The sequence below is a fragment of the Podarcis tiliguerta genome, assembly GCF_965153285.1.
Source record: "Podarcis tiliguerta genome assembly, chromosome: 10".
In the NCBI taxonomy this organism is placed as follows: domain Eukaryota; kingdom Metazoa; phylum Chordata; class Lepidosauria; order Squamata; family Lacertidae; genus Podarcis; species Podarcis tiliguerta.
In genome coordinates, this window is record NC_139543.1 from 72,331,772 (window position 1) to 72,353,235 (window position 21,464).

The window sequence follows — 21,464 nt, forward strand, 5'->3', positions numbered from 1 at the left end:
CAAGTCCTCCAAATATTTATTTCTGAAGGCAGACGCCATCCACAATAGCTCATGGCTGAAGATCCCCAAGATGTGGGGTGGGGGGGATCTGTGAGCCCAACTCCCACCAAACCATATATTCCCCCCACCTCCCCAGCATTCTTAAGGGGAGGGAACTGCTACGGGTTCTCTGCCTGGTCACCCACACCACAAGGATCCAGAGGAGCAGAGCTGATCTCTGTCAGGTTGCCTCCCTTAGGGAGGGAGGGCCGCCACCTCTGTGCAGGGACCACTGCTCCCCACCCCCAAGTCCCTGCCAAACTGGGCGCCTCTAGCTACTAGAGGAAGCGGATCTAGGCCACCCCATTCCGTGGCCTCAGGTTGACGGGGGGTTTTCTTCTGGGCTGTTCTCCTCTTTGTCAGTCGAGTCCTCCCCCTTCTTCTCCAGTTCGAAATTCTGAAAGGAGAGAAGAGAAAGTTGGAACAGCAAAACATCAGAGAAAAAGGCCAGCCCACCTCTTGAGGGGGCTCCGGCATGGAATCTTTCCTTCCTAGTCCTTCTCAGTTCCAACAGCCACTACAGGCAGCAGTAATTGAGGCACCCGTTTGTGTCTGCCTATCTGAGTTTGTCCATAAAGAAGGCCGATCGCCAAAGAATTGATGCTTTTGAATTATGGTGCTGGAGGAGACTCTTGAGAGTCCCATGGACTGCAAGAAGATCAAACCTCTCCATTCTGAAGGAAATCAGCCCTGAGTGCTCACTGGAAGGACAGAGCCTGAAGCTGAGGCTTCAATACTTTGGCCATCTCATGAGAAGAGAAGACTCCCTGGAAAAGACCCTGATGTTGGGAAAGATGGAGGGCACAAGGAGAAGGGGATGACAGAGGACGAGATGGTGGGACCGTGTTCTCAAAGCTACAATCATGAGTTTGACCAAACTGCGGGAGGCAGTGGAAGACAAGAAGGCCTGGCGTGCTCTGGTCCAGGGGATCACGAAGAGTTGGACACAACTGAACGACTAAACAACAATGTGAGTTTGAGATTGTTTTCACTGTATTTAAATTACTGTTCTTGTATTAATTTTTTTTGCAAAGCGGCATTTGAACACAGGGCATACGCTAACTATTAAGTACGACTACCACCCGTCCCAGTAAGGAGGCAGCCACTGTTGCCATCACTCTGTTCCTCTTGCCGCAGCACCTGGCTTTTCCGTCGGAGAAGAAACAAGGGCCCTGCTGCTCTGGCTGTTTTCTATTGCTCGATCCCTGACAGCAGCTGCTCTCACCTGCAGCCAGAAGCAGGAGTAGCAGGGAAGAGCAGGTATGGCCACAGAGGAAAAGGAAAGCAGCCAGAGCCTGTAGCTGCTGCGGAAGCGGAAGTGCGGCAGGGGTGGGACTGGCAGCTGGGCCCATGTGCCAAGGCAAGGGATGGAAAGGGGCTCTTCAGCCACAGCCAGCTGTAGTGGCTATCAAAACCAGAGGTCACTACAGGCTCGCGGGGGCTTCAAAAGCAGTTCAATTACCGTATTTTTCACTCTATAAGACGCACCTTCCCCTCCTAAAAAGGGAAAATGTCTGTGCGTCTTATGGAGCGAATGCAAGTGGGAGGCTCTGCTCAGTGCTTCCTTTAAAGAGCCGCTGCCCTTCTCCCTCCTCGGGGAAAAGCCCCCAAAAGCCGCACACACGCTCCATGTGCTCTTTAAAGGGAGCGCAGCTCTTGGGGGAGCCTTCCTCCCACTGCCTGGGAGAGGCTGCACATGGCTATCCCATAAGCCAGGACAGCAAGCAGGATCGCTGCGCAGCATTCCTGCTTGCTGTTCTGGCTTCTGCCTTAGCCACGTGAAGCCTCTTGAGGGCAGGGGGAGCCTTCTTCCTGCTGCCCTGAAGAGACTTCGCGTGGCTATCCCAGAAGCCAGAACAGAAAGAGGCTATCCCAGAAGCCAGATCCCTCTTGCTGTTCTGGCTTCTGAAATTCAGAATATTTTTTTTCTTGTTTTCCTCCTCCAAAAACTAGGTGCGTCTTATGGTCTGGTGCATCCTATAGAGCGAAAAATACGGTAAAAGGAAGTTCAGTTGCTGTGGTCCCTGCATGGCAGGGGTTTGGTCTAGGTGAGCCCCCTGGCTCCCTTCCAACTCTATAAAGTGCTGGGTTCTATGCTCTTCCAAAAGAATGCGGCTTGGGTGCCTCACAAGGACAGGGTGCGGGGACACACTGGGGAGATTTGCTCTTACTTCCAGTTCCTTCAAGATTTCATCCATAAAGTCTTCTGAATTCTGTTTGTAGGCCACAGCCAGCTTGATGGCATCGTTGAAGACCTGGTGGGAGAGGAAGGGAGACCACTGAAGAGGTAAGAAGGTGGGCTCTGGGTTTCTCCCACCCCGTAGGAGGGCAGCCGCCAAGCCGATTCCACCACACATCAGCTCCTCCCCCCAGGAAGACTGCCAGCCGCAGGTCCTGCCTCCCTCCCAGGCGAAAGCTCTCTCCTACCTTCACCACATTGGTGCCATCTGCAGCAGACACAAAATAGAAGGGTAGGTTGAACTTCCGCGGAAAGCTGAAGCCTTTCTGAGTCACCTTCATGTCGGCTGGAGGAGCAAAAGAGGAGGTCATTGCTCAAGGAGCCATTGTGGGGAAGGCACACTACCTAGGTACCGCCCGCTTGATCATTTAAAAAAGCAAGGCATGCAAGTTTAATAAAGTGCTCCTCTTTCTCCCCATTATTGCTATTGTTTAAAATACAAAGTCTACTACAATGATGTTGCAAAACTGCTCCATGAATAGGGGGCAGGAAGGAAGGTGGTTGACGTCACTAATGCTAGCCACTCAGTGCTGTGCCCAACCAGCTTCTGCAGAACTACCTTCCTCCATTGGCTTCGATCCAGGGGAGAAAGCAGATTATTTCCTTTACTGCATTCGGAAAAGAACTGGCTTTCTGGGCAGGATTGACACCAGTAGAGCAGTTGGAGCTGGTCAACTCAGGCTAACGGGGCACTGCCCTGCCAACCAGTCCGCCCTCAGCCAGCCGCCTGTCAAAGATTCTGAAGTCCAGAGGCCGAGTGCTGAGCTGAAAACCAACATGTTAAAGTGCCTGACACTCCTGTACACTGTTTTTGCCCCCTCCTTATCTTTGATATGAGGGATTTCTCTGTTCCCCTCTTTAAGTGTGTACTGCAGGGGAGCACAGCAGGGCCTTTGCAGTGGTGGCACATGCGCAATAGCCTCCCTTGCTGCAAGATTGTCACAAGAGCTCCTGGGCTAAAACTGTCAAAAACCTCACTCTTGTGGTTTATCACCACAACAGCTACTCACTTTGGGTTTTAGTAAAGCAAACAGTCTAATTTGTCAGCGCTTAAACGATATCGAGCGTCAGAACAACTTGGCCACAATAAGGAAATACTGCCCGTGGTATGACTATTTCCCACTCTCTGGCACCCTATCTGCATAACCTAGTAATTCTAAAATTCAGACGCGCTTTTGCTCTTGCAAGATTGAATGTATTGCCCTCGGCTGTACTTGAGGGACGGTTCTAACAGATTCCTCACGAAAAGCGCTTCTGCCCCTGTGGAGATGGCAGCACCGATTCAGTGGCACATGCCCTTCTGGCTTGCCCTCTTTATGAAGACTTGAGGAATGAGGTTATCACCCCTCTTTTATTGTCCAGTCCGGGTCACCAAGCCACTACCACAGGATCCTTTCTCTTGGCAGATCAAGAGGAGCAGGTGACAGCAAATGTTGCAACGTTTTTATCTGGGGCAGTTGGAATAAGAACCCATATTTGACCATTGATTCATAGAGAATCATAGAATCATAGAGTTGGAAGAGACCACAAGGGCCATCGAGTCCAACCCCCTGCCAAGCAGGAAACACCATCAGAGCACTCCTGACATATGGTTGTCAAGCCTCTGCTTAAAGACCTCCAAAGAAGGAGACTCCACCACACTCCTTGGCAGCAAATTCCACTGTCAAACAGCTCTTACTGTCAGGAAGTTCTTCCTAATCTTTAGGTGGAATCTTCTTTCTTGTAGTTTGGATCCATTGCTCCGTGTCCGCTTCTCTGGAGCAGCAGAAAACAACCTTTCTCCCTCCTCTAGGTGACATCCTTTTATATATTTGAACCTGGCTATCATATCACCCCTTAACCTCCTCTTCTCCAGGCTAAACATGCCCAGCTCCCTTAGCCGTTCCTCATAAGGCATCATTTCCAGGCCTTTGACCATTTTGGTTGCCCTTCTCTAGACACGGTCTGGATTCAAAACCCTAAAATGCATTTTATATAATTGACTTTTTATGTCTGTTCTTTGTATATCGTATTGTTGTTTCATTGCTATGGCTGACGCAAATAAATATTCATTCATTCATTCAATAGCCCTCCCTTAGGAAAGCCTGCTTGGCCACCGCACGGTGTGCCTTATGGCAGCAAGCAGGGATTTCTGCTTGTCTTTCCTATGTGGGAAAGGAAGGGATTCTCCAACCACTGAACTCATCCTGCTGCCCAACAGATGCTCTTAATTCATGTGGTTGCTAGGGCTTGTGAGCTTTGCTTTTACAACCACAGGCCAGCACACATCTGGTCTCTCCCCCAGTGATCCTCCAGAGCTTCCAGGAGACCCACCGTCAATTTTGTTGGCGACCACAATGCAAGGGATCTGGGGGCGGAATTCCCGCAGCTCCTTGTACCAGCTGCTCAGGTTCTTGTAGGTGACCTTTCTCTGGACGTCAAAGACCTGGCAAGAGAGAGGGAAAGAGCCCATTGCAGACACAGGTGGCCCTCTGGCCTGAAGGAGTTAAGAATCCAGTCCAAACCCCGGCAATGCAGGAATCCATTAAAGATGGCCATTGCTTAAAAACCTCCAAGGGAGGAGAGTCTACCACCTTTCCAGGAAGCCCGTTCCACCGTTGAACGAATCTTAAAGCCAGAATCATAGAGTTGGGATGGGCCCTGAAGAACATCTTGTCCAATCTCCTGCAATGCAGAAATATGCACCCGTCCCATGCAGGGATCAACTCGACCTAATGTTTAGTTGGAATCTCCCTTCTTGCAATTTGAAGCCATTGGGTTGGGTCCTCCCCTCAGGAGCAGCAGAAGAGAGGGTAGGCCCCGAACCAGTAACTTGAGGGGCTGGCTGGGGGGGACGGGGACGGCAGAATTGCAGGGTCCAAATGCCTCCAGGGAAAAGCATGTTCTGCGGAAGCTAGCAGGAATGCCAAAGGCCTCCAGTCTTAAAACGAGGTTGTACTTTGTAGCATTGCAAAGGGTGATCCCCTTCCCCACGGCTGACCAAGAGAAACCACAGCGCAACAGACCCACAGCTGGGGCAACAGTGCCCCCTCCCAGCAACTGAGCTATTGGGAGCTCTTTATTTATCCATTTTATATTACTATTATTAGGTAAAGGTAAAGGTGCCCCTGCCCGTACGGGCCAGTCTTGCCAGACTCTAGGGTTGTGTGCTCATCTCACTCTATAGGCCAGGAGCCAGCGCTGTCCGCAGACACTTCCGGGTCACGTGGCCAGCGTGACAAGCTGCATCTGGCGAGCCAGCGCAGCACACGGAACGCCGTTTACCTTCCCGCTGGTAAGTGGTCCCTATTTATCTACTTGCACCCGGAGGTGCTTTTGAACTGCTAGGTTGGCAGGAGCAGGGACCGAACGACGGGAGCGCACCCCGCCGCGGGGATTCGAACTGCCGACCTGACAATTGGCAAGCCCTAGGCGTTGAGGTTTTACCCACAGCGCCACCCGCGTCCCATAGGGTGGTATAGAAATTAATTAATTAAATAACAATAATAAGGGATGCGGGTTTGGCGGTTCGAATCCCCGCGGTGGGGTGTGCTCCCGTTGCTCGGTCCCAGCTCCTGCCAACCTAGTAGTTCGAAAGCACCCCCGGGTGCAAGTAGATAAATAGGGACCGCTTACTAGCGGGAAGGTAAACGGCGTTTCCGTGTGCTGCGCTGGCTCGCCAGATGCAGCTTGTCACGCTGGCCACATGACCCGGACGTGTCTCCGGACAGCACTGGCCCCCGGCCTCTTAAGCGAGATGGGCGCACAACCCTAGAGTCGGACACGACTGGCCCGTACGGGCAGGGGTACCTTTACCTTTACCACCCTATACCCGAAGGTCTCGGGGCGGTTCGCATAAAATATCAAATACATAAGATCAAAACAAAAGCAACCCAATAAAAAAGCTCTAAAAGAGGCAGCATTTTTTAAAAAGGATATAGGATGTAGATCAAGTTAGGCAAAGGCCTGGTTGAAAAGGAACGTTTTTGCCTGGCACCTAAAGGTGTATAATGAAGGCGCCAGGCGAACTTCCCTGGAGAGAGTATGCCACAGATGGGGAGCCACTGCAGAGAAGGCCCCGTTCTCGTGTTGCCACCCTCCTGACCTCTCGCGGAGGCGGCACATGAAGAAGGGCCTCAAAAAGATGATCTCAGGGTCCAGGTAGGTTCATATGGGAAGAGGCGGTCCTTGAGGTACTGTGGTCCTGAGCCGTTTTAAGGCTTTATAGGTCAAAACCAGCACTTTGAATTGGGCCCAGAAACTAATTGGTCGCCAGTGCAGCCAGACCAGGATTGGTGTAATATGCTCAAACTGTCTTGTTCTGGTGAGCAACCTGGCGGCTGAAATCTGCAACAGCTGAAGTTTCCGAACTGTCTTCAAAGGCAGCCCTGTGTATAACGCATTGGATGTGCAAAATTCTGCACAGGATTTCCTACTGTAGAATCCCGGCTCTGCAGAATACTCACATCCCATAACACGAGTCGCATAGGGTAGCCTAGGCTGACCCAGAACAAGCAGGGGCAAAGACGCAGCTCCGTGGGGGAGCTTGGCGAAGCACACACAGCATAGCCCAAGCCAAAGCCTCGCCCGAACTTCTCAAAGCCACACCAGGCTTCCAGCCTGCCACCCCTGGTGCCCCCTCTGCAGCCCCCGCCCAAAAGGCAGCCCACCCACTTACCATGATGCAGGCGTGAGCCTTGTAGTAGTAGGAAGCATGCATGCTCTGGAAGCGCTCCTGCCCAGCCGTGTCCCAGAAGTCTGAAAAGCAGGAATGGCCCATGGCTGCATTACCCATAAAGGTAAAAAGGTAAAGGTACCCCTGCCCGTACGGGCCAGTCTTGACAGACTCTAGGGTTGTGCGCCCATCTCACTCTAGAGGCCGGGAGCCAGCGCTGTCCGAAGACACTTCCGGGTCACATGGCCAGCGTGACAAGCTGCATCTGGCGAGCCAGCGCAGCACACGGACCGCCGTTTACCTTCCTGCTAGTAAGCGGTCCCTATTTATCTACTTGCACCCGGGAGTGCTTTCGAACTGCTAGGCTGGCAGGCGCTGGGACCGAACAACGGGAGCGCACCCCACCGCGGGGATTCGAACCGCCGACCTTTCGATCGGCAAGCCCTAGGCGCTGAGGCTTTTACCCCCAGCGCCACCCGCATCCCGCATTAACCATAGCGGGGAAGAAAGCTCCACTTCTAGCTTACCCAGGGGTTTAGAAAGTTGACGCAGGGTTTAATCTGCTCCCAGCCTATCTTAACTTTTAAAGTTAGCGCTGAGGTCACTTTGTGATAATTCTATCACTTTACATTTCTTGGAAACCGGAAATCCCTCTGAGGTTTTCTGATGATCAAAGTGGTGTGCAAATGAATAAATAAAGGAATAAATCTCTAGATCAACCTGTGGGTCCCCAGACGTTGTTGGACTACAACTCCCATCGTCCCTGAGCTCTGGCCTTGCTAGCTAGGGATGATGGGAGTTGTAGTTTAACAACATCTGGGGAGTCACAGGCTGAGAAAGCCTGCTCCAGAGACAAGCACACTCTGGTCACAGAATGCTTCTTGAGAGTTTAGCAGGTGAAGGAGGATGTAGAAGCTCTTCCTCCATCGCCAAGGGGAATAGGAAAACAAGGCCTCCTGTCTGTGATCTGCCTGGCTTATCTTTTCCCGGCCCCAGCTAGCCCACCCCTGGTAGCTCACTACTGGGTGGGGTGGGGGTGGGGGAAAGGAGGAAGCAAAGAAAATTTAATATCTCACCCAACTTCTGTATTTACTCCTTGATGATGAGCCTGAGTAAACCAAAACTCACTGGGTGTGAAACTTTTTCTCTTACCTGCTTTGCTTTCTGTGCTCCCCCTCCCCCCCCAAAAAAAACTTGCCCAGGGTCTCCTCCTCCTTTTTATTATGTATTTCATAAAAATTATGCACTGCTTGATTATAAAACAAACAAACAAACAAACCTCAAAGTGGCTTGCAAAAAACTTATCAACAAGAGAAGTTAAGAATAATTTGAGACTTTTGAAAAGTGAAAATAACAATAGGCTGAAAACATATTAAAACTCGCATCAACTGGGTTTTTAACATCTATATGAAGCCGCTGGGAGAGATCATCAGGGGGTTTGGGCTGGGTGTTCACCAGTATGTGGATGATACCCAGCTCTACCTCTCTTTCAAATCAGAACCAGTAGAGGCAGTAAAGGTCCTGTGTGAGTGCCTGGAGGCAGTTGGAGGATGGATGGTGGCTAACAGATTGAGGTTGAATCCTGACAAGACAGAAGTACTGTTTTTGGGGACAGGGGGTGGGTGGGTATGGAAGACTCTCTGGTCCTGAATGGGGCAACTGTACCCCTGAAGGACCAGGTGCGCAGCCTGGGAGTCATTTTGGACTCCCAGCTGTCCATGGAGGGGCAGATCAGTTCTGTGTCCGTAGCAGCTGCCCACCAGCTCCATCTGGTATGCAGGATGAGACCCTCCCTGCCCGCGGACTGTCTCACCAGAGTGGTGCATGCTCTGGTTATCTCCCACCTGGACTACTGCAATGCACTCTACGTGGGGGTACCTTTGAAGGTGACCCGGAAACTACAACTAATTCAGAATGCGGCAGCTAGACTGGTGACTGGGAGTGGCCGCCAAGACCATATAACACCGGTCCTGAAAGACCTACATTAGCTCCTAGTACGTTTCCGAGCACAATTCAAAGGGTTGGTGCTGACCTTGAAAACCCTAAACGGCCTTGGCCCAGGATACCTGAAGGAGCGTCTCCACCCCCATCGTTCTGCCCGGACACTGAGGTCCAGCTCTGAGGGCCTTCTGGCGGTTCCCTCGCTGTGAGAAGCCAAGTTACAGGGAACCAGACAGAGGGCCTTCTCGGTGGTGGCACCCACCCTGTGGAACGCCCTCCCACCAGATGTCAAAGGAATAAACAACTATCTGACATTCAGAAGACATCTGAAGGCAGCCCTGTTCAGGGAAGTTTAATCTTCTGTTGGAAGCCGCCCAGAGTGACTGGGGAAACCCAGGCAGATGGGCGGGGTATAAGTAATAAATTATTATTATATTATTATAATGCTAAATAGGGACACGGGTGGCGCTGTGGGTAAAAGCCTCAGCACCTAGGGCTTGCCGATTGAAAGGTCGGCGGTTCGAATCCCCGCGGCGTGGTGCACTCCCATTGTTCGGTCCCAGCGCCTGCCAACCTAGCAGTTCGAAAGCACCCCCGGGTGCAAGTAGATAAATAGGGACTGCTTACTAGTGGGAAGGTAAACGGCATTCCGTGTGCTGCGCTGGCTCGCCAGATGCAGCTTCGTCACGCTGGCCACGTGACCCGGAAGTGTCTGCGGACAGTGCTGGCCCCCGGCCTCTTTGAGTGAGATGGGCGCACAACCCTAGAGTCTGGCAAGACTGGCCCGTACGGGCAGGGGTACCTTTACCTTTACCTTTATAATGCTAAATACATAATAAATGAGCCACCATAGCTGCTAGAGGACCATGAACGTTTGTGTCCCAAGCTTTTTAGACTTGTTGAAACGCAGGGGGCGCTGTGTGTTAAACCACAGAGCCTAGGACTTGCCGATCAGAAGGTTGGCGGCTCGAATCCCCGCGATGGGGTGAGCTCCCATTGCTCGGTCCCTGCTCCTGCCAACCTAGCAGTTCGAAAGCACCTCAAAGTACAAGTAGATAAATAGGTACCGCTATGGCGGGAAGGTAAACGGCGTTTCTGTGCGCTGCTCTGGTTCGCCAGAAGCGGCTTAGTCCTGCTGGCCACATGACCAGGAAGCTGTACGCCGGCTCCCTCAGCCAATAAAGCGAGATGAGCGCCGCAACCCCAGAGTTGGCCATGACTGGACCTAATGGTCAGGGGTCCCTTTACCTTTACCCATGTACGAAACCCAAGGGGCATACTGGTTGCTACATGTCATTTCCCTCCCCAGCTCTCCTACTACCCCACTAAACTTTGCATGAATCCACTGGGAGGTTTCCTGATCTGAAAGGGGCAAGATGCAAGCAGCTTCCCCCAGGGCTGGTTTCCCCTGTTCCCGAGTCCCACGGGGCCCAAAGCTGCCCTGCCCAGCAAGGCTCTCACCCACGAGGATCGTCTTGCCGTCCACGGTGGCTGTATGCTTGTAGAGTGTCAGGGCAAAAGTGGAGAGCTGGTGTGGCTTGCTGCGGGTGCGAGTCAAGGCGCCTTTCAAGCAATGTCACCGTTTTTAAATCTAAGCATGCGTGCACCAGAGAAGCTTGATATCAGATGGCTGTCATTCCACCGTTAAGCAACAGATGCAGCCGTCAGCTACCTGCCAGGACACCTCCCTGCCATTTCATTGCTTATTTATTTTATTTATCTACGGCTCTACATCAAAAGATTTCAGGGCAGTTCACGGAATAAATGCAGGATGAAAACAAGTAAGTGAAACAAAACAGCAAAACTATAATGCCCCCCCCCCGACACATTTAAAAGGCTGTAGAATATTCATCCGCCAAAATCCTGGTTGAAGAAAAATATTATAAGCAAAATTACTATTAGGTATGTAAACCATTTCCGCTCCCTAACAAAGAAAAGTGTCCACCCAAAACACCTAATACTTCATTAATTAATATAAGAGAAGCTTATATTATGCACCTATTGCTCAGGCAAGGGGGTTCACTTAAAAGGTGAAACTAATATATGAGATATCACACTTATAACAAATAAAGGCTTGACATATCTCGCTTTGCATGTCATGAGTCTATCTCATATATTAGTTTCACCTTTTAAGTTGAATTACTGAAATAAATGAACTTTTCCACGCTATTCTAATTTTTCGAGTTTCAGCTGTATGTGGAGGGAGGTGTATACAGTATGCAAAAACGGATAAGCTGCAGACAGAATTGTAGAAGGGACCCTGGGGGTCATCAAGTCCAGCCCTCTGCAATGCAGGAATTACGCAGCTCTCCCATATGGGGATCAAACCTGCAACCTTGGCATTATCAGCATCGCAATCTAACCCAGGCTTTCCCAAACTTGGGTCTCCAGCTGTTTTGGGACTACAATTCCATTCCCATCATCCCTGATGACTGGTTGTGCTAGCAAAGGATGATGGGAGTTGTAGTCCATAAAGCAGCCGGAGGCCCAAGTATGGAAACTGCTCTAACCAATAAGAGCCGTTGCCGTGAGTGCAAGGGAGTTTTAATCTCAAACAAGCAAATTAATTAAATGCTGCCAACACCCCCACCCCCCACCCCTTTCTGGGCTGCAGCTTATGTGAGTTTGCAAGATCTCAAAGGATACAATCCATCCAGGAGAAAGCGTTCCATCAACCTGAAAGAGAAGGAAACAGAAGCCTAGTGAGGAATGGGCGCGTTCAGAAAAATCAAAGAGGTGTAAAGATAAAAAGGTTTTTTTGGCCACAGACTCTTCCCCCAACTCTCAGAATAATCTGCATCCTCCATTCTGAGCTGCGCCACAGAATACAGACTTTTTGGCTACTTGCCACAACGGCTACACTCTACTTCTGGGGCCAATGGGAGCTGTAGTCCCAAATCAGTGCCAGATTTATGTATAAGCTAAACAAGCTATAGCTTAGGGCCCCACTCTCTTGGGGGGCCCCCAAAAATTGAAAGGCAAAAAACCTGGATGTACATTTCCAAAATAGAAGATGAAAAACCAATAAAATAAAACCTACATTCAGCAACAGTGTTTTGTGTTGTGTAGGCTCCTATGATGTAAGTCATGGGCCCTGCCTGCTAGCCTGCTCCCTAAAATATCACTGGTTTAATATACTTCTTCTTAATTGTATTTCACTATTTATATACAGTGGTACCTCTGGATATGCACACCTCCAGTTGTGTATCCTTCAGGATGTAGATGCTGCAAACCCAGAAGTATTTTTCCGGGTTTCGCCGTGCGCGCATGTGCAGAAGCGGTCCCTCCGGTTGCGGAAACCTCGGGATCCAACCAGAGCTCCGGAACGGATCCTGTCCACAACTGAAGGCACCACTGTACTACTTCTTAATTGTATTTCAGTTCAACAATTACTTTGATAAAATACATATTTTGTGATGTGCAAATGGCTTTAGATACCTATTAGGTCCATATATGACCACATAGCATATATTCAACACAAAAAAACAGCAGCAATTTGTTGTTGGCAAAGGACAGCCGGACACAGAAAGGGCCCCATTACCTTCAGGAGTTTAGGGCCTCATCAAACCTAAATCCGGCCCTCTCCAAAACACAGAGAGGGTGTATATATCTATGCTGCCCGTCCAAAGAAAACCTCTGCAAAGGAAATGGAAACGTCAGCGACGGAAGCAAAGCGCAGAACCTCCGGGCGGGAATAGTCAGGTAAGCCAGACATCCTTTGGGACTTTTTCTCGGCCACTCACTTGGACTTCCCCACTGCGCTGTCCCCAAGGCAGATAATCTTCACGTTCTCATCAGCGTCGTATTTCTCCTGGTCCAGCTCCAGGCTGGCGTCTCCATCGGCCATCTCCTCGGCCATCGGGCTTTGGCAGGATCAACACGACACCTGTAAGGCCAGAGGGACAATGGTGGAACTCTGCATCCTGTTAGGCCTGGTACCTGGCAACCCTCTTTTCCATGGGTAGGCAAACTAAGGCCCAATTGCCTTCTAAATCCGGCCCACGGACCCTCCGGGAATCAGCATGTTTTCACATGAGTAGAATGTGTCCTTTTATTTAAAATGTATCTCTGGGTTATTTGTGGGGCATAGGAATTCATTCTTCTTTTTTTCAAAATATAGTCCGGCCCCCACAAGGTCCGAAGGACAGTGGACCGCCCCCCCCCCCCCCGCTGAAAAGGTTTGCTGACCCATGGAGTCTTTTCCCTGCCCAGACTGGAGCGTGCCACAGGGCAAAGGGGATGCCAAATACTCCAGTCAGGGTTAGGTTTTACCGTAAAGCCTCGAAGCAATTTAGACTCTATTTTTTTATTTGAAATGGCAGTATTAATTGATAATGAAATTAAAGAAAATCGCAGCTTACTAAGAGCAATAGACACTTCCGAGTTGAGCGCCAGCGATCATGGCGGCCCCCTGCTGAGCACCGGAGGGGGAGCTCCGAAAAAAACAGGGTTCTACCGCTACGGCGACGTGGTGAACCCCTGAAAACGTAGGCGGAGGAAGCCTACGTCCGTGGGACTCGGCGGGCACCAACAGCGATCCCCTAAAACATTTCTGGGGCTCAGGAAGAGCTCCGGAGTGTGGAGGGGGTAACGCGGTGCTGAGAGTCAATCGCTTCTTTTTCGGAGAGACGTCGCACAGCCGTGATCGGAGGAGCGCTCAACTTCTTCTTGGGACAAATTGGATTATAAAAGAACTTTCCGTGAGTAGGAGAATTACAAATTTTAAAAGGGAAAGAAACAAATTAAGGAACTTTTGGATTTGGCAAGTTAAAAAAGCAAGCTAAATTAGAACCGAAGCGGTAAGGTTTAACCAGGAAGTCAGCCTTCCGCTCTGTATATAGCTGGAAACAAAGACTTTTGCGTGCCAAACCTTTAAAAGTGCTTTTGAAGAAACGGAATCTGGCGTTTTGATAAGGATCTTTTCCCCCCCTAAGTGGCAGGGAAAAGGGGGGGAAGGACTGGAAACTGTATTGCCTGCGTAAGAAAGAGCTGACTGTGGGGGAACCACCGCCCGGCGCGCCCGGCGCGCCCAGAACCACCGCCCGGCGCGCCCGGCTCTGATCTGTCAATCTGAAAACACAGGGTAAAGGAGGGACTGCGGAGAGAGACTCTGAGATTTTAAGCTCTGCAAACTGGATTATACTGTTAAAAGCTGAGACTGTTTAAGTCTTGTTACTGGGAGGAATTAGCTGCAAAGTTGCTGGGAAGGAGAAGGAGAAGACGGGAGCCATTGTTCCCAGGGGCTATTGTATCCCCCTGGTGGACATAAGGATTGTTACAAAGACTGATACAAAGAAACAGAAAGCAACTGGGAATTTTCCACTGTTTGGTTTTAAAATCTGACAGCTTGCTGCAGCTGGGAAAGTGACTGGGGACTTTCCACTGTTTTGACTTCAAGTCTGACAGCTAGCCTCAGCTGAGAGTGACCTTGAAATAAGTTGCTGTGGTATGGCAAGTGATAAGGGAAAAGTAGACCAGCTGCAGGAGAAGACTACAAGATCTGGGAAAACCTTTTACTCAGGAAGAAGAGCCTCTATACCTGACCCAATTGGAGGTGCATCTGTACAACCTAAACCAAAAGCTATGTCTTCAACTGAGGACCTTTTCAATACAGGATTTGCAAAAATTCAAGAATCATTAAATAAATTGACAGAGGAGGTTGTAGAAACAAACAAAAAGGTGTCAGAGACATCTTCTAAAATAGATCAAAATACAGCTTGTATTAAACAAAATACGAATTTAATTCAGCAATTATTGCAGGAATCATCAAAAACAAGGAAAATTGCAGAAGAAGCTAAAGCAGCTGCAGAGGCCACAGAAGAAAAAATACCACCGATTAACAGGCAACTTGAGGACTATAGAACAAGATTTTCCATGCTTGAATTAAAAGATAAACAAACGAATCTCAGGATCAGATCCTTGCCAGAAATTGAAAAAGAAGGTCTTAAGGAATTTCTTGCACAGGAATTTGCAGATTTCTGGAAACTGGATCTGGATAAAGAAGAAATCAAAATAGTAAGTGCTTTCCGACTGGGTAAAACAAGCAGGAGAATCAAGACAAGAGACTGTTTGGTCACCTTTGGATCTAAAGAGGAGAGAGATAAAATTTTGGGACTACATTTCCAAAGGCCTTTGGAAGTTGGTGAATCAAGAGTGGAATTGTTCAGGGACATCCCCAAACATCTCTTAGACCTCAGATCTAGCTACAGAGACTTGGTCACACAGCTGAGAAAGAACAACATCATCTTTAGGTGGGAGTTCCCTGAAGGGCTTTCGTTTAGTATAAAAGGAAGGAAAATAAAAATAAAATCAGTGGAAGATAAAGACAGATTTTTAAAGGACTACGAGGAGGACTTACAGAAGGAATTCTTTAAAGACCAAGACCCGTCCGATACACAAGAGAGAAAAAGGAGAGATATAGCTAAAGCAATTTTGGATTTGGACAAGACGACACCACCGGGACCAGAAGAGAAAGAAGACACATTGGGAGCTTCTGGAGGAATATAGCAGACCAATTTCAAGATGTCTCTGCAACTATTAAGCTGGAACTGCAACGGTCTAAACGTGGTTTCTAAGAGAAAATCAATTTTTCACATTTTAAAAAAAGAACAATTGGACTTGATTTGTTTACAGGAAACACATGTAACTAGGCTCCATAGAAAAATTCTAATTAATAAAAGACTAGGTCAAGAGTTTATTTCATCGGACAAAGTTAAAAAAAGAGGAGTGGTGGTATATGCAAAAGAGAGCCTAGCACCAAAATTAATTTTTAAAGATGAACAAGGAAGATATTTGGCAATTGAAATTCAACACCATGGACAGAAATATCTGATTGTTGGCGTATACGCACCGAACGAAGGAAAATCGGAATTTTTCAAAAAGTTACATGAGACATTGATGGACTATCTGGAGTACAATGTGATCTTGATGGGAGATATGAATGGAGTTGTTTCTACAAATATGGACAAGGCACAACGGCAGGTAGTCACCAAAGATGGGAGACTACCGAAAACCTTTTTTGAACTGACTGATAACCTGGACTTGGTGGATATCTGGAGAACCAAAAATCCTTTAGAAAGAGAAGGAACCTTCTTTTCTGAAGCCAAAAAGACATGGACAAGAATTGACCAAATCTGGATCACAAGAGGACTGGCACCAAAGACAAAAAAAGTAGAAATCTGCCCAAAGACTTACTCCGACCACAATGCTGTAAAGATGGTAATGAACTTACAACCAACTGGTTCTTTCAGATGGAGGATGAATGACTCTCTGTTTAGAGATGAGGAAATAACCAAGAAGGCCCAGAAAACTCTGAAAGACTATTTTGAGATAAATTTAAACACTACGGTGGAAAAAAGAACTGTATGGGACGCAAGTAAAGCTGTTATGAGAGGATTTTTGATACAACAGAACGCACTCAAGAAGAGATTACAACAGGAAAAAAGAGAAAAGATATTGGAAAAGATTAAGGAAGGTGAAAAAAGACTGAGATCAAATCCAAAATCACAACAAATCTTGAGAGAGATAAAGTTATATCAAGTACAATACATGCAAATGATAAATCAAGAGATTGAATGGAAGGTCAGACAAATGAGACAAAGAACTTTCGAATCAGCAAACAAATGTGGAAAGTTATTGGCATGGCAAATAAAGAAGAGACAGAAAATGAATACAATAACAAATTTAGAAGAGGAAGGAAGAATTATTCAGAACCCAGTGGAAATTAGGAGTACCTTTCAAAGATACTTTAAACAGCTTTATTCACAACAACCACAGAAGGAAGCAGATATGGAGGAATTCTTGAAAGAAAATGGGCTACCGGAAATATCTCAAGAAAGTAAATTTAAACTGAGCTGCAGGATAACAGAACAAGAGGTAGAGAGCGCCATCCAAAATATGAAACTTGGCAAGTCCCCAGGACCTGATGGGTTGACGGCAAGATATTATAAATCAATGAAAGACTGGCTAATTCAACCCTTGAAGGATATATGTAATGACATATTACAGGGGAAAAGGACACCAGAAACGTGGAAAGAAGCTTTTGTGACTCTCATACCAAAGACAGAATCGGAAAAACACCAACTTAAGAACTATCGGCCTATATCATTACTTAATGTGGATTATAAAATTTTTGCTGACATTTTGGCTAGAAGATTAAAGAGGGTTTTAGCGGAGGAGATTCACAAGGACCAAGCAGGCTTTCTCCCAGGAAGGCACCTATCTGATAATGTAAGGAATATAATTGACATTTTGGAACTTTTACAGGAAAGAATAAACACAAAAGCAGCTTTAGTATTTGTGGACGCGGAGAAAGCCTTTGATAACATTTCTTGGGGTTTTATGAAAAAGAATCTCCATAGTATGGGGGTAGGCCAAGAGTTCGAAAATGGTATAGGTGCAATCTATTCTGAACAAAAAGCAAAATTAATTGTTAACAATGTTTTGACTGAAGAGTTCAGAATAGAAAAAGGAACACGACAAGGTTGTCCTATTTCCCCTCTGCTTTTTATATCGGTCCTGGAGGTGTTGCTGAATATGATTAGAAAGGACCAGATGGTAAGAGGGATACAGGTCGGAGTTAAACAATTTAAATTAAGAGCATTTGCAGATGACTTGGTTTTGACATTGCAGGAGCCAGAGTCCAGTGTGAAGAGGGTTTTAGAACTGATTCAAGAGTTTGGTCGATTAGCAGGTTTTAAACTCAACAAAACAAAAACTAAGGTTTTGACAAAGAATCTAACAGAAAAAGAGAAAGAAAGGTTTCAGAATGAGACAGGTTTGACAGTGGTGAAAAAAGTGAAATATCTGGGAATTATTATGACCTCAAAAAATGGGAACTTATATAAGGATAACTACGAAAAATGTTGGATGGAGATAAAAAAAGATCTAGATATATGGTCTAATCTAAAACTCTCACTGTTAGGTCGTATTGCTGTGATAAAGATGAATGTATTGCCAAAAATGTTATTTTTGTTCCAGACACTGCAGATTATTGACAAAATGGACTGTTTCAAGAAGTGGCAGAAAGATATATCCAGATTTGTCTGGCAGGGCAAAAAGCCAAGAATAAAATTTAAAATATTAACAGATGCAAAGGAAAGAGGAGGCTTTGCCCTGCCAGACTTGAAACTTTACTATGAAGCAGCAGCTTTTTGCTGGCTGAAAGAATGGCTACTTCTTGAAAATACAGATATACTGGACTTAGAAGGATTCAATAATGCGTTTGGGTGGCATGCTTACTTATGGTATGACAAGGTTAAAGTTCACAGAATGTTTAAGATTCACATTGTCAGGAAAGCATTGTTTAATGTATGGATTAGATATAAGGATTTCTTTGAAAACAAGACTCCAAGGTGGTTATCTCCGATGGAAGCAAAAGCAGTCAAAAAACTCAATATGGAGGCCAATTGGCCAAAATATTGGGAGATACTAGAACAAGATGGAGATAAATTGAAACTGCAGAGTTTTGACAAATTAAAAAGTAAAGTCCGTGATTGGCTCCACTATCATCAGATAATGGAGGCATATAAATTGGATAGAAAAATTGGCTTCCAGGTGGAAAAATCAAAATTGGAAACAGAATTGCTAGAACCCAAAACTAAGGTATTGTCAAGAATGTATAATCTGCTGCTGAAATGGAATACACAGGATGAGGAAGTGAAATCAGTAATGATTAAATGGGCACAAGATGTGGGTCACAACATAATGCTAGCCGACTGGGAACGGTTATGGACCACTGGGCTAAAGTTTACGGCATGTAATGCCCTAAGAGAAAATATTATGAAAATGATATACAGATGGTACATAACACCAGTCAAACTAGCAAAAATTTATCATATGCCCGATAACAAATGTTGGAAATGTAAAGAAACTGAAGGTACCTTTTTTCATCTCTGGTGGACATGCCCAAGGATTAAGACCTTTTGGGAGATGATCTATAATGAACTGAAGAAAGTATTTAAATACACATTCCCAAAGAAACCGGAGGCCTTTCTCCTGGGCATGGTCAACCAAGAGGTACGTATGAAAGACAGGATATTTTTTATGTACGCCACAACAGCAGCAAGAATACTTATTGCAAAGTATTGGAAGACACAAGAATTACCCACGCTGGAGGAATGGCAGATGAAAGTCATGGACTATATGGAATCCGCAGAAATGACTGGCAGAATCAGAGACCAGGGTGAAGAGACGGTGGAGGAAGATTGGAAGAAATTTAAAGACTATTTACAGAAACACTACAAGATTAATGAATGTTAAAATAACATCAGATTGAATGTAGAAGGTTATTGGAGTAAAATTTTAAGGATCAGAAGACCCAACATTCTAAGTTCTAAGCATTGAATAAGCTATATTAAGACATTCAAATCAGAAAAGAGGTTAATTATGACAGAGGGAAGGGATTTGTTGTTTAATTGTATGAATTGGAATACAGGGAAGGGAGACTCGGGGAAGTCAGAGAAACAAGTTAATGCAAGATTAATATGAAGATAAGATTGTTTTTATTTCTGTTTTTTGTAGTATGTTATGTTTGTGTAATTCTGTATGTTTTTGGTGTATTGTTTGTTGTTTTGTTTTGCTTTGTTGTCTTTTATGCAAAAACGAATAAAATATCTATTAAAAAAAAAAAAAAGAGCAATAGACAGACAGCGTTTGCAATCTAAAAGACATGGCACAAAAGGGAAACAAATTAAATTGATTAGGTTTCCCACGGCTTTTCCCACTAAGAAAGTCTGGAGGCAATTTACAAATTGCATAAATGATATTACTGCATTTATAGCAGATTTAATTTTGCAGGCATGCCACTGGTGCAGACCCAATGCCAAATGGCAGCCCTTTTATTGTTTTTATATTTGCTGGAACCTGCCTGGGTAGAACGGCTGAGGCAATCCAATCCTATGCCCCTTTAAAATGTGGCTTCTTTGGCGGGGGGGGGGGGGGCGTGTTACCGGATTGCTGCTTTTATTTTGCTTTTATATATTGTGGTTTTTATGTTGATCTTATCTGTGAACTGACCTGAGACCTCCAGGTATAGGGCGGTATATAAATTCAATAAATAAATAAAAATAAACCGTCAGATGGGTGGGGATACAAATAACAACATTATTATTACTACTATTATTAGCATCTAGGGGTCCCACGACCAAGCCTAATGCTGTTTTGAGAAGTTTTTAATGTTTTATTGTGCCTTTAATTCTGTTGGGAGCCATCCAGAGTGGCTGGGAAAACCCGGCCAGATGGGCAGAGTATAAATACTGTAAATTAGTAGTAGTAGTAGTAGTATCAGTGCTTTTTTTCTTTAAAAAATATTTAGGGGTACTCTCATTTTCCGACTTATATTGAAATACTGCCCGTCAATGAGGCCAAATTTAGATTCATCAAATGTTTAGGGGTATGTGTACCCCTGCTTCCCCTCATAAAAAAAGCACTGATGATGATGATTATTGACTGCTGGCACCACCACCACCAGTCAGGACCACCTGTGCATCATGGAGCCCACCTGGCACCAGAATGAGCCCCCTCCCCAACCAGGCATCTTTCCTGGCTGTGCTGCACCCCTATTATTATTATTATTATTATTATTATTATTATTATTATTATTAATTGCTGGCACCACCACCAGTCAGGACCACCTGTGCGTCATGGGCACAGGCATGCAGTGCCCACCTGGCACCAGAATGAGCCCCCTCCCCAACCAGGCATCTTTCCTGGCTGTGCTGCACCCCTATTATTATTATTATTATTATTATTGATCGCTGGCACCACCACCAGTCAGGACCACCTGTGCGTCATGGGCACAGGCATGCAGTGCCCACCTGGCACCAGAATGAGCCCCCTCCCCAAGCAGGCATCTTTCCTGGCTGTGCTGCACCCCTGTTGTTGTTATTATTAATTATTAATTATTATTATTATTATTATTATCTCTTTGCAACCCCCCCTTTGCCTGCCTCTAGCAGGGCAGCCCCCCTGCCCATAGGGGACCAGCAGAGACACCCCCCCAACCTGGGGGGGGGGTAATCTCCCCACCTCCTAAGGCGAGGGGACCATAAAGCAGCAGCCCCCCCCCCCAATACTGCCCCACTTGCAAAGCGAAACACCCCCCCCCCCAGGGCCGGTGCCTCGGTGCCCCCCCCCCAGCCCCCCAAGTGGGCAAAGCGGAGTGGACCTTTCCCCCCCCCCCCCGCGCTCCCGCACCTCTCCGAGCCCCCGAGGAAGAGGGAGGCGCCTTCTTCGGCCCCTTCCCCGCCCAGGCGCCGCCTCGCCGGGCACAGAGGCTACGCGAGGCCGGGGCGCCCCGCGTTGGAAGGTAGGCCTCGCCGGAGGAGGAAGAGACGGAGCGCCGCGTCGCCAAGGAGACCGAGGAAGGAGGGAGGGAGGAGGAAGAGGAGGAGAGAGGAAGGAAGGAAGGAGGAGGAGGGAGACGCCGCCGCCGGGGACAGGCAGGTACCGGAGCAGGATGAGGCCTCCTCCCTCCCTCCCCCGGGCAGGATCCTCTCGCCCCCCCGTCCCTCACCCCCCCGCCAGCCCCACTCACGAGGGGGGGCGAGTTGGGGGTCCCCACCCCCCTGGCTTGGCTTCAGAGCGGAGGGG

The 21,464-nt window shown here is 47.3% G+C and overlaps 2 protein-coding genes and 1 long non-coding RNA gene across 5 annotated transcripts in view; 2 read left to right on the forward strand and 1 right to left on the reverse strand.

Annotated features, from left to right (window-relative positions):
- Positions 1 to 21,464, reverse strand: part of RABL2B (RAB, member of RAS oncogene family like 2B) — a 21,791-nt gene continuing 327 nt past the window's right edge. Inside the window, exons 1-9 of one of the 2 annotated variants that reach the window (XM_083402463.1) lie at positions 21,069 to 21,201; positions 12,617 to 12,759; positions 11,520 to 11,549; positions 10,335 to 10,414; positions 6,936 to 7,015; positions 4,592 to 4,703; positions 2,467 to 2,564; positions 2,211 to 2,294; positions 1 to 436 (exon numbers count right to left, since the gene is read on the reverse strand). In XM_083402463.1, the coding sequence (XP_083258589.1) occupies positions 356 to 436; positions 2,211 to 2,294; positions 2,467 to 2,564; positions 4,592 to 4,703; positions 6,936 to 7,015; positions 10,335 to 10,414; positions 11,520 to 11,549; positions 12,617 to 12,732 (681 nt within the window). In that variant the 5' untranslated portion in view covers positions 12,733 to 12,759; positions 21,069 to 21,201 and the 3' untranslated portion in view covers positions 1 to 355. Of the gene's footprint in view, positions 437 to 2,210; positions 2,295 to 2,466; positions 2,565 to 4,591; positions 4,704 to 6,935; positions 7,016 to 10,334; positions 10,415 to 11,519; positions 11,550 to 12,616; positions 12,760 to 21,068; positions 21,202 to 21,464 lie in introns of those variants that run through there. The other variant, XM_083402464.1, reaches the window with a different exon arrangement.
- On the forward strand, positions 6,981 to 8,108 carry LOC310659328. Its single transcript, XR_014502763.1, has 2 exons — positions 6,981 to 7,064; positions 7,443 to 8,108. It is a non-coding gene; the product is annotated as an uncharacterized lncRNA (long non-coding RNA).
- NME6 (NME/NM23 nucleoside diphosphate kinase 6) overlaps positions 21,253 to 21,464 on the forward strand; it is an 11,004-nt gene continuing 10,792 nt past the window's right edge. The window contains exon 1 of one of the 2 annotated variants that reach the window (XM_083402483.1): positions 21,253 to 21,317. The gene's annotated coding sequence lies outside the window, so the exon portion shown is untranslated. The remainder of the gene's footprint in view (positions 21,318 to 21,464) is intronic. The other variant, XM_083402484.1, reaches the window with a different exon arrangement.